Raw genomic sequence first — 13,354 nt, 5'->3', positions numbered from 1 at the left:
ACTCTGCAGTTTTGTTTACAGCATTACCAAGGTTGTGACTCGCTAAAAAAGGACTGACAGACTTCCTGACTGTTGGGCACTTGAGAGTGTTAAAAAGATACGTTTTAGTTGGAAGCAAATCTTTCATGTAGCTGTTATTTTCCTTTTAAAACAAGACAACTATTTTAATTTTCTGTTTAACCGCAGCTGGTATCATGCATACTATCCAGTTCACATAAGTATCTTTTTCTTATATGTCTTTCTTCAATTATAAAAACAAATTTGAGGGAATTTTAAGTGGTTTGTTGGCCAAAAATAGGCCTTGACATCACAATATAAATGGATTCCAATCCATGTATAAAATATTTCAAACTCTTGCTGAATTTCCAATTTCACTTACTTATCTCTGAAAACTATCATTCCCAGTTGAAAAAAGTTTTGTAAGGAAAATATAGATCCAGGCCACATTCCCAGTCATCAAAGAAAAATCATACAATTCTTACACCTTGAATATTGTACACTGCATCATTATAGGTCATGCTATTGCATACATTTAGGTCACTACTGCATGCGGTTTGCAGTCTTTAAGTCCAACATCAAGTTTGTAGCACACATTGTAACATACTTGTTGAACATCTTTCCTGTTGCAATTTCAGTGAAAACAAAATATTCCCTGGATACAATCTTATCTTAATGACAGAACCCAGCAAGTGAAACTCAGCAGCACACTATCAAGTCTTGGTTGGATCAAATTTTGGTGTGCCACCTTAGATGTCCAAAATATGGCTGCAGTGGTGACCATCTTGAAAATCTTGTCACTATTCCTTCTAAGTGGATGGTCACATCAGCATGAGGTTTTCACAGAAGGACTTCTAATAATATCCAGTTAATCTGAAGTAAAAATATTGATGATCATTGATGGCCATATTGGAAATTGTTATTACTTTTCTTCAAGGTTCATTTTGGTCTTACCAACATGGAGTTTTCACTACAACACTTCTCACTACAGTATATGTAGTTGGTCATAAATGAACACGAGACCAATGTGGGTTCCCAAATTTTGCAAGATCTTGTAGAAGCTAATTCTGCTAAATGAATGCCCAAACCAAAATATAAATATAAAAAAGACAAAAGAGTAATTCTAATAATATATAATTTTTCCTAAATTAAAATGATATTAATCTGACCTCCAAAATGGTTTTTTTATGGCCATTAAGAAAATCTTTTTTGTAGCTTCATTCTAAATGGATGGTCTTACTGATATAGGGTTTCCACTAAAATCCTATTACATATAGTAATGACTTCCAGTATGGTACTGTATTGGCCGTTTTGAAAATCTTCTTACAACTCTTTATTGAGCGTTGGATTGACATTGGCTTTTAACTAAGACATTTCTTCCATATTGAACTGGTTATGAATGAAAATGGCACAGATCTGACCTCCAGCCTATATGCTCGTTTGTGAAGGAGTTTTGAAAACTTGACCTTATTGATATTGCGCTTGAGTAAAAGAAAAAGACATTGCTTGCATTTTTGTACTTGACTTGTGAACAGAGTGCCTTGTAAATATAATTTTAACCAGATTTTGTGTTCTGTTGCATTCCAAGGAACAAGTTGCTAGTACGCAAGAGGTCTTGACTTGTGTGTTTATATAGCTTCAGAGAATGATAACAAAAACAAGTATGAAAGGATTTTTATCAAATCCAGTTTGTGGATATTGCTGATGAATATCTTGGATGATGCCACTGAAATATGTTTTTTTCCCCACAAAAATATTAATTATATTTTAGTAAACTTAGCACATTGAGTATATCTTGACATTGAAACTAGTTAAATGATTTTGATATCAGGTAAAAAGCCATGAAAAAGAACTTATTTTGAACGTATTGGTATCTTGCGAAGATATTAATTCAGACAAGTTAGAAAATATTTTTATTACCAAATTTATTTTGCTGCAGGTTCTCAAGAATCTCAGAAATGGTTTCAACACTTGGTAGATAAAAATAATATTTGATCTTATTTTTAATTCATCTTTGGTTGGCCCTGGGCAAGCAGATTTAAAAATCTGGTTTCCTGGCAGATTTTTATTGTTGCTTGTTTAATTATTTAAATTGCCTCAAAGATTTCCATCATCAGAATTATTCAACAGCTTTAGTCATCTGTATATGTAGTCTTAGTTGCACACAATACTTGTAATTCCCCAACAGTTCTGCTAATAGAAAAGTTTCATTCAAGTTTACATCCTTACCATCTATACTTCCTTGTAAGTTGAGTAGAACTGCAAACTGCACAGACCCGGTTCTTCCATCGCATAATGGTCTTTCAGATCAGGGTCTGTGCGGTTTGTTTGGAGTAATCAGTAGAATCAGATCTGGGTCTGTGCAGTTTGTTAGGAGTAATCAGTAGAATCAGATCTGGGTCTGTGTGGTTTGTTAGGAGTAATCAGTAGAACCAAATCTGGGTCTGTGCAGTTTGTTAGGAGTAATCAGTAGAATCAGATCTGGGTCTGTGTGGTTTGTTAGGAGTAATCAGTAGAATCAGATCTGGGTCTGTGCAGTTTGTTAGGAGTAATCAGCAGAATCAGATCTGGGTCTGTGTGGTTTGTTAGGAGTAATCAGTAGAATCAGATCTGGGTCTGTGTGGTTTTTTAGGAGTAATCAGTAGAACCAAATCTGGGTCTGTGCAGTTTGTTAGGAGTAATCAGTAGAATCAGATCTGGGTCTGTGTGGTTTGTTAGGAGTAATCAGTAGAATCAGATCTGGGTCTGCGTGGTTTGTTAGGAGTAATCAGTAGAACCAACAACATATATGTTGGTCTGCAGGCACATTATGTTATGGCAGATCAGGATCTTTGTTTGCAGTTTGACTCGACTTATAAGCAAGTATATGGAGTATTTAATCCTTCTATGGTTAGCTAATAAATGATATCAAACAATTTCCTTTGTTGACACTGCCTTGATGTCTGTATGTTTTCCACAAGCTTCCCCCCTCCCCGAAACTTCAAACTTATCCATGTTTTGTTTATCAGATTTTACTTTATTACAGTTCATGTTATTGCTGATATGATACTATTAATAATCCTGTATCTAAACTCCATGTGAGACTTTTGTTTTGCTATTAACCAGTAAGACAGTATAATATGCAACAACAATTTGGTTTATTTATTAAAACTTGCAATACTTTTTTACTTACCTCTGCCCGCGTCGGTTCGAGTCTAAGATTCAGCCAATGTGGGTATGTGAGAAAGCTTGCCAGTAGCTTCTCGTGGGTCGGTGGTTCTTTCTGGGGTTTTCCCGGGTTCTTCCTCCACCATTAATACTGGCCGCCATATATAGCCTATCGTGTGCTGAAAAATGGCGTTAAACCCCACAACAACAACTTTTTTTACTTAAAGTTAGCCAGCTGGTGCAACTGTCAATTGTTTCAACTGACCAGTCATGTAGAGTAACACTAGGTCATAAGCATTAAGGGTGTCAAGCCAAAGAAGAATGATTATATTAGGGTATATTTAGGTTTTGACAAAAGACAAAGAGTCTTGTTTTTTTTAAACATTCACCCTTAGGGTCTAGTGGTATGGATTGGGATTGCTTAATCAGATGGTGAGTAGCCAACACATGTGGACTAGTGTGGCATCTTACCAGTAGCTATCATCCAGCAGGCAACTATGGAATGAAACAATTCAGGCACTCTGTGTAACCCAGAGGGTCAATTTAATGATCACGTTTGTTGCTAGAAAATATAAAAATTTCATTATAATTTCTTTACATTTCCATATTTTAATGATACTTTCAATTACCCACCTTTGCTTTCACATTCAGAAAAATGTTTGCCTTGTCCAGCATTAATTTTTGGTTGTTTTAAAATTTATAAATTCCATTATAATTATTAACATTAACTATTCTTAATAGTACTTTCAGTTGCTTTGTCCAGCATTAATTTTTAGTTGCCCCAGGCTCCCAGGCAATGGATTTTCTACCCGAAATCTACCTATCTTGAATAAGATGTGTTTATAAAATGAAAAGGTGCTTTAGAATTTAACCTACATTTCCAACCATCAGCTACTGTACCTGGTTTTTGTAAGGAAAGAGTTATATTTAATTACAGTGAATATTCACATCATCACAGTTAAGAGTGATTGGCATCTATTAGCTCATAAAGCCAATGTAGCTGATTTCATGAAAAAGTCAGTTTAACTCCAAGCTGATTGGTTAGAAATGACAATTTAACTCTGAGCTGATTGGTTGAAAATGTCAATTGAACTCCTGGTCATTTGGAGTTATTCAAAGAAGCTACTGCTCACTGTCCTGGGTTTCTTTAGTGTTAAGATTTCTCTCCATAAACTTAACTATTACTAAGATCATTGTATCTTAAATTAATTTTAACTGTAAGTTTTAAAACCAATCTCAAATCAGTCTTTGTTGAGTAAGTTTATTCCTAGTTTTTAATTGCATATTGTTGAGGAAATAAGCATATCCAAATGCTCTGGTTTTAAACATGCCCGCTGAAGACTGATGGCACAGATGGAAGGAATACAAAGCCATCTTCAAATAAGCATGTAAAGAATCAGGAACTCTTGACAATTTTCCTTCCACTAAATCAGTGGATCTTTTTCTAAGCTAATGGTATTTTCCTTCTTGTATACTTCAGTTTTTTCAGTAGATCATTGTGTTACATGCATGATTTCATTTTTCTGTTGAGTTTGGGTGTCACCTACTTTAAGAATCAAACAAAGTTTGCTCTCAAATTCAGGATGTTGGTTTGATCTTGCCAGGTTGATGTATGATCATGTGTGCGGTCAAGTTGGTTGTTCACCCCAATGCTTTGTCTTTGCATTTCAGAGTGTTGACACCGTCACCATTTTATTGGTAGAGTCTTTTTATTTCTTTTAAGTGTAAAGATGTTGCAGATGTCCATCTCTGCATTTTGATTTGTAGCATGTTCATACTCTTGCCCACAGAGCATTGTCATTGTGATAAGGGAATCAATGCTTATTGTAAAGTCTCCAAACAAAAATTAATTTGAAATATATCAATACCAATAAGATTTAACTGCTATTGCCATGAATTTAGCTGAATAGCAAAAATTTAAAATGTCTAACAACTGTTTAGGAGTTTCTGTTGCTTAAACTTGAGATTAAAGTAGCTAAATCCATGTCTGTGATAGTTGCAAGTATGGCAGTTATATTATATTCTCGGGCAATGGCAGATCTACCAAAAAGGTGACGAACATGAGAGTACTTGGGGTTCAAGCATTTGAAATAAGAAAAAGATTGCATTCATTTTATACTTCTATTAATTAACTTTTTTAAAAATTAATGTGTTGCAGAAAAGAATTGATATGGCATTGCCATATTGTGATAGATTGTATTCTTCTTAAAATAGCATAGCATACAGGTGTATTGTATATTATTATAACCCTACCAATAATATTAATGTATGTACATTATGTAGTTTTAAATGAAATATTTGTGTGACATCAACCCACAAATTAATGTATTCTTTCTTTTCTTTCATAAATGTTGTGTTCATGTATTGAATATTGTATGTCCCAGAGGGTCTGATAGAAGATAACATTGAACTGAAAGAGTTGTACCCTCTGTAAATAAAAAAATTATTATTATTATTATTATTATTATTATTATTATTATTATTGCCAGCTTGTTATAAAGTTAAATCCAGACTTGAGACACTTGATTGGTGGGACCTCAGTCAGTCTTAAAATTCCTCCAATCAGATTGCCATAATTTGGACATAAATATAAGTCTGGTAATGGTAAAAATCCACTTAAAGTCAGCCAGTCAGCTGTAAATTCTGTTTATAGAATATCGTTGCAGACAAAGCAAGTTTTCATGTTGCTTATACTTAAAGCTAATTTTCCTTATTGTTTTTTGTTCATGTGCATATTTTTCCAGCTTTGAATGGTAGATATAAACATTGTGAAATAAGTCTGTTGTCTCGTGATTTATTTCCATGTGACCAATCTCAATAGATTCAGTTCACATTTTTTAAAATAAGAAAGGACAATCAAGATTAGGGTAGTTCTGATTATTTGACCCCATGTCGGGAGAGTTAAAGATGAATTTATTTTACCCCAAATAATGACCTGGTCTGGATTGGAATTTTGGAAAAGTGTGCATTATATCTGGCAGGAGGCTCATATACTGAACAGAAAAATAGGCTGTAACCTTCAATAGCACGAACACTTAAATATGACATGCCGTCTGCAGCAGTACTTCAGGTAATTTGATTTTTTTTGTGTTTTGAGAAGAGTGTAGTTTAGTGAAAACTACAAACCCACTTAGCACACATGAATACAGATCTAGGTCTTTGCTTGCATGTTATCAGGTTTTTTTATAATTAGGTGTAATTTATACCTTAGGTTTGCATCAGGGCTGCATACCAGTTAAAAGAAAACTTAATAAGCTTCAGAGATAAAACAACAAAAAACAAAAAGCACAAAAAACTAATGATGATCCAGTTTCCATAACATATCTTCCAAGTGCCATAAAGATGAAATAGGGCTGAATTTTTTCTAATGGATCTGAGTGCTGTGCAATAGAATACATTGGTATTATAAAGTCAGACTTGTAGTAACATGTACAAAAACAGAAAAAGCATGTGTACATTGCGACAAAATTTATGGTCAGTATACAGTGCCTAAGTTTGTTAAGTTTTGTCTCAAAGTGATCCCTTCGAACTTTGCTGAAGGTGATGGTAAAGATCAGAGCAGATCTAATGTACATTTGAAATTATATTTACAACCATTTTTTTAAAAAGATTTTTGTTCAATCATTATATATCACTAACTTTCAAGTACCAATACAACTCATGATGTGCTTATTCCACCCTCACCCAGCTCATTAAAATGGGCAGGGTATTGTAATTGGTGTGTGTGTGTGCATGTGTGTGTGTGTGAAGGAAGAGAGAGAGATAGAGAGATTTCCTAGTTTAAATTGAATAATAACCATTTAAAAGTATATGTAGTAAATTTTTAAAAAAATGACAAACATTACTGAAATAGACAGTACTTAATGCTTTCATGAGAGAGAGAGAGAGAGAGAGAGAGAGAGAGAGAGAGAAAGAGAGAATTTATTGAATTGAATGAAAGTTGGTAGGATAGTGGGTGACACTGCTACTGAGGATTGTTTGTGGACAGTTGGTTGTCACAATAATGGCTACTAATTTTCCAGGATGGCTAATTAATTTGATGCAATAATCTATTTTTAACTACTGCCTTTTCCTTTTATGTTTGTTGTAAATGAAAGATAGCTCCTACCCTGTTTTAGTGCATCATGATAAAATCATATACCAGCTTATAATATGGAGGCAGGTGTAGATTGCATTTTTTCTTTTAGAAAATGCACTGAAAGGGCTTCATTTTGCTTAACTATACAAAATTTTAGTCAGACTTGGTAATTGAAGGCTTGAAAGATCACTTGTTTTAATTTTGAAAAAAAGAGTTCATGTGTGTTTAGTTAATTTGGAAATTAACAAATTTTAAAAAGAAATCACATATCTTGTACCTTGTCTTTAAGAAATTTGTCTTTTAAATTGATTTCAGTCTTATTGTGGTCTAAAGCGCTCTCCGTTACGGATCACTGCCATCTCACCTCTGTCTGCGTGGGTTCGAGTCTTGGATTCAGCCAATGTGGGTATGTGAGAAAGCTTGCCAGTAGCTTCTCGTGGGTTGGTGGTTCTTTCCGGGGTTTTCCCGGGTTCTTCCTCCACCATTATTACTGGCCGCCATGTATAGCCTATCGTGTGCTGAAAAATGGCGTTAAACCCTACAACAACAACAACAACAAGTCTTGTTGTTAGAAATGTGATATGCATTCTTCTATTCAAATGTGAAAAGAGTCAGCTGATTATCACAGCGATGCCCACTTGTGCTTCTGTGAGAACCTAATTAAGTGATTACTCAGTGGCTTAGGTGGATTTTCTTTGAGAACTGTTGGTAATTTAATTGTTGTTTGGCATGATAACACAAACTAAATCTAATTAAATGAACACAATTTTGTCTTTTCCTTTTCCATTTTGGTTGACTTTTTTCTGTATCTGGATGTAGCAATATGGGACTGTGCAATTGATGTATGCCAACTTGTTTTTATGAGTACAACATGTATAGGATTGTACATAGTCACTGAAATGTGCTGTTTAAATGTAGCAAAATTTAAAGTCACAATCTTGGGGAATTAAAATAATACAAACATATTGATGGATTTGACTTCAGCTGTTTATGAATGAAAATTGTATTGACAAAGCTTAAGTTCATTGGTGGTTTGCTTATACTTTCTGACATTGAAAGGGAAGCAACTCCAGCTTTGCAGATGAACAAATTTGTGAGAACTGCATGTCAGCTTAATCAATATTAAATGTTTGTTGACTTTTTTATTTTTCAGATCTTATGTCCATAACTTAAAATCTATTTGATGAATATTTGTGTATGATAATGCAAGTTATTATGCTCATGTATCAGTGAAAGTTGCTAGACTCTGACCTCTCTCACGAATGGTAAACCAAAGTTTGAGACTCCTTAAGTATCTTATACCTTGACTGTTCTTTGGTTGATGTTTATGGACCCAATTGCTTGTGTGTGTTCAGGAAGAGGTGCATGTTGTGAGTATGAACAAAATTAATATTCTCAGTGAACTTGATATTGGCCTAATGAATGAAAATGACAAGAAGATAAGAGTTGCCTCCCCTAGAAAATCAATAACTTGTGATTGTGATAGATCTGGTATATTCAGTAGAACTTGTAAGCATTTTCTTTGGGTGTAGAAAGCTAGCAAGCTGGTATGGGTTGCTTTAAAAACATGAATTTGAGTAGGGCTTTAATCCAGATTTTTTTAAAACTGATTTGTCATAGTGATGCACCTGATAATATTTTCATAATATTTCAGGCTTTTACTGATATTAAAATATGTTAGGTGGAATATTTTGCCAGCTCATCTTATAATGTCATTTTATGTATTGATTAGTATTAGAAAAACTTAGGCAGACCAGTTTCATCTCATGTCATTCTGAAATAAGGTTTGGGATATTTCTGTCCAACCTCTGAATGGCAGGATGTAGATATCATATGTCCAGTGGTTACAATACTGATGAAAGTGTTCTGGTCAGCATTGAGATCAATGTTCAAGATTCTTTTTCATCAGTTGCTACATTCAGGCGATACCTTTGGAATCATATTATAATGTACTTCACTATATTATACAGGGATTTTCTGTCTCAGCTGTGATGTTGGCATCAGTGACATCAACATTAACTCATTTTGCCATAGAGATTCTTTTCATTTTCACCTAAAATGGGGGTAGGAAACTCAGTGTTTTGGTTACTTTTGATTGCATCCCAACACGCGTTTCAAAATGATTTTCATTTGACTGAATGATTAAGTATGTAAAAGATGTTTGATTGACTACCTGCAAAATTGCAGATTGGACTCTACCCCTCCTTCTTTTTCTTATTGGACAGGCATTGTTTGTAACCTAGCACTTTTTTAACTCCAAATCTCAAACTTACCCTCTTTTTGCAAATCTTGTATGTGGTGCCCTCTACCATGTTGAAAACCTTTCAATATGTGGTCAGTAAGTTCAGTATTTACTGATGCTTGAAATTAAATTGGGTCTGTAGGGGACTGGGGGTGGGGGGAGGGGCATATTACATATCCTTGCAGTAACTAAATTTGTTCTCTCTGACTGTTTTTGATAAAATTAGGTATAGTTCTTGTAATTAACTAGTCTTTCCCATTTGTGAGCTTATATAGATTAATTATGAATGAGGTTTTTAAGTACTGTAACCATTATGTACAGTTAGTGGTTCCTGAGAATGAATTGGGGGGGGGGTCTCTGTGGTTTATATACTGGATTCATGAACAAAAATGTGCCAGTTTGATTCCAACAATTGGATCAGCCTGGGTTGGCTACTGCAATGTGTCCTTGGGCAGGCACTTTTTTCAAATTTCTCAACAGTAAATAACCTACTTGTGTTGCTGTGCTGCAGAACACCATATCAAACAAAATCAATTACAGAAAAGTTCCTCACTTAATTTTAGTCTTGGCTGATGACAGCCAATTATAATGTAGTTTAATCTCAATAAAGATCGTATTTTTATAAGGAACCATGGTAGTTCAGTTAGTAGAATGTTGGACTTGTAATCCAGTCATGGTGGGTTCAGTAAATGCTCAGGACAGCCTGGGTTGGTTCTTACAATGTACTTGGGAAATTCACTTGGCTCCAATTTGTTTGGCATGATATAGCCAATAATGTGCAGAAAGTGCAATTATAAACTAAATAAACAAGACCCTAGTTTTGTGTTTGCACTATTATGAGCATGTTTTATTAGAACATCCCTCTTTATAAGGTCTCCTCACTTATAATGTAGATTACTTTATGGCTTCATAATTATAAGGAGTGAGCATGATATAGGGAATTTATGGTTTGAATACATATTGAGCACAATACAGATTTGGTTTGGTACAGCAGCAGAAATAGTTTATTGAGTGCCGAGTCAGTTGCCAAACGACACATCTTGCTAGCTGATTCTGGCTAATCTGGTGGTTAGAAACCCTTTTTGGTCACCAATCTGGCATGCTAACCACTTAAAAACTGCAGCTGGAGCACAGTACAGGGATTTTAACATTAGTAATGTACAGTATATTGAGTGCATTACAAAGACTTTAAGATTAGTAATGCATATTGAGCACAATTTACAGGGATTTTAAGGTTAGTAATGCATATCGAGCAGTTTACAGGGATTTTAAGATTCGTAATGCATATTGAGCACATTACAAGGATTTTAGTAATGCATATTGAGCACAAATTATACAGATTTAAATATTAGTAATGCATATTGAGCACAATTTACAGGGATTTTAAGGTTAGTAATGCATATTGAGCACATTACAAGGATTTTAAGGTTAGTAATGCATATTGAGCACATGGCAAGGATTTTAAGGTTAGTAATGCATACTGAGCACATGGCAAGGATTTTAAGGTTAGTAATGCATACTGAGCACATTACAAGGATTTTAAGGTTAGTAATGCATATTGAGCACATTACAAGGATTTTAAGGTTAGTAATGCATATTGAGCACATGGCAAGGATTTTAAGGTTAGTAATGCATATTGAGCACATGGCAAGGATTTTAAGGTTAGTAATGCATACTGAGCACATTACAAGGATTTTAAGGTTAGTAATGCATATTGAGCACATTACAAGGATTTTAAGGTTAGTAATGCATATTGAGCACATGGCAAGGATTTTAAGGTTAGTAATGCATATTGAGCACATGGCAAGGATTGTATGGATAGTAATGCATATTGAGCACATTACAATGATTTTAGTAATGCATATTGTGCACATTACAAGGATTTTAAGGTTAGTAATGCATATTGAGAACATTAGAATTATTTTAAGGATAGTACATATAATGTATATTGAGCACATTACAAGGATTTTAAGGTTAGTAATGCATATTGAGCACATCACAAAGATTTTATGGATAGTAATGCATTTTGAGCTCACTACAAGGATTTCAGTAATGCATATTGAGTGCATTACAAGGATTTTAAGGTTAGTAATGCATATTAAGGCACATTACAAGGATTTTATGGTTAGTAATACTGCATATTGAGTACATTGCAAGGATTTTAAGATTGGTAATGCATATTGAGCACATTACAAGGATTTTAAGATTGGTAATGCATATTGAGCACAATTTACAGGGATTTTAAGGTTAGTAATACATATTTTGCTGTTCAGTTAAGTTTTTATAAACATCTTCCATACCATCATCTACCCACCCAGATAAAACAAACTTTTTCTGCTGTTTTACTTGAGATAATTTTGAGGTATTTATTGATGACCCATGCATGGTCTACATGTTTAGACCATATTTTAGAGGGAAGAGTTTGTGATACTGAATAAGGAAAGGATTCAGTATTTTGTTTGGCTTTATATTGCTAGTTACATTTTGTAGCAAAACTTTAAAAATAAATTGACTGTTGCTGCTTTCAGTAGGCATATCTTGATTTCATCCAGTCTTTTCCACCATATTTACATACGTTCACCATTCCTAGGATGTTTGATTAATAAGTTCTCACAGCATGTGCAAACCACTCTGTGTGTCACAGATATCAGAGATGGCCATTGAGATGGAGCAGAAAACCCCAAATTGGAAAATGCAACTGAGAAATTCAGGACTACAGAAATTAAAGTGTGTTATTAATGTTCTTTTCAGGCCTTATTTCAGGATTTCTCACCTAATGTGATATTTCTGTTTTCTTTTTCAGCCTCCATAATGATGCCTCCAAATGGCACCCACCCCATGATTTCTGGTGGTAAAATGGACAGCCCAAGCTACTACAACTTCAGTCCCCAAGACTCACAGATGGTAGGGGGTGGCATGCATCCAGGGCTGTCCAATGGCCAGGGTGCTCTCAGTCCCTCAGGAAATCCACACAAACGATTAAAAAGAAGTACAATTAGCTCTATATCCTCAGCTGATGAAGATGGCGAAAGTGTGGGTGATGACACGGAAACCATGACAAGTTATTACGGGAAGTCATCTGGCATGGGCAATCAGTCTACAGGATGGCAGGATTCAATGGGTGATCCAGGTAGGCTTTGTCAGATGAAATTTAGTTTGTTAGTAATCTTGTGGTTTTGAATGGTTTTTAGCACTAATATTTCTGCTACCAATCCTCGAGGTACTGTCCACATTGTTAATGCATTTAGTGGTACTTTCATATCTCTTATTTTCCTCATGTTAATTAAATCTTAAATGCTTTTCATGCTTTTCATATAGGGTAATTCATAGCTGTATCATTGTCTAAATCAAGTCATTACCATGTGTTTCTCTTCTAATTAACAACAAAATATAATTATGGGATAAATATATCAGTATATTCTTCTGGTCAACATGATATTGCAAATAACATCCTGTCAGTTTGCAGTTACTTGCACACAAAGTATATTGAGGAAATTGAGCTTTGCAGAGTAAGAAATAGATTTGTTTGTCTCACCTGTGTAAACAGTAAGCATGTTTCATCATTGTAAAGAATGCTACAGTTTGTGTTAAAAAGTTTGAAAATCACCTGTCTTCAATATCAGCTGCAGTATTCAACAGAAACATTGTGATAATATTCCTTTAAATTTAGGTCTAAAGTTTTAACTCTGATAAAGAAGAAGTTCCTGTCTTGTCTCACCTGCTTAAGTACTATAGTCAGCAATGTAAAAGTTTTGTGTAAATGTTACAGAAGTAAGATGCAAGGGTTATACTGACAAGCATACAGACATAGGTGAGACACTGGGTTCTGCAGAACCACAACACTTGTTCATTGCAAGAAATCTGTGATTTTATCTTTTATAAACAGCATG

General features: G+C 34.5%; 1 protein-coding gene across 3 annotated transcripts in view; it reads left to right on the top strand.

Moving 5' to 3' along the window:
• The window catches only part of LOC149806748 (nuclear factor 1 A-type-like), a 148,033-nt gene that overhangs the window by 93,245 nt on the left and 41,434 nt on the right, over nt 1-13,354 (top strand). For all 3 annotated transcript variants that reach the window (XM_089957156.1, XM_089957162.1, XM_089957147.1), the window contains one exon: nt 12,268-12,594. In XM_089957156.1, coding sequence (XP_089813282.1) covers nt 12,268-12,594 — 327 coding nt within the window. The remainder of the gene's footprint in view (nt 1-12,267; nt 12,595-13,354) is intronic.

The sequence above is a fragment of the Sinohyriopsis cumingii genome, chromosome 1, assembly GCF_028554795.1.
Source record: "Sinohyriopsis cumingii isolate HCF-2022 chromosome 1, ASM2855479v2, whole genome shotgun sequence".
NCBI lineage: Eukaryota > Metazoa > Mollusca > Bivalvia > Unionida > Unionidae > Sinohyriopsis > Sinohyriopsis cumingii.
Note: the sequence above shows the minus strand (reverse complement) of the source record. Positions and strands in the feature narration are given on the sequence as shown.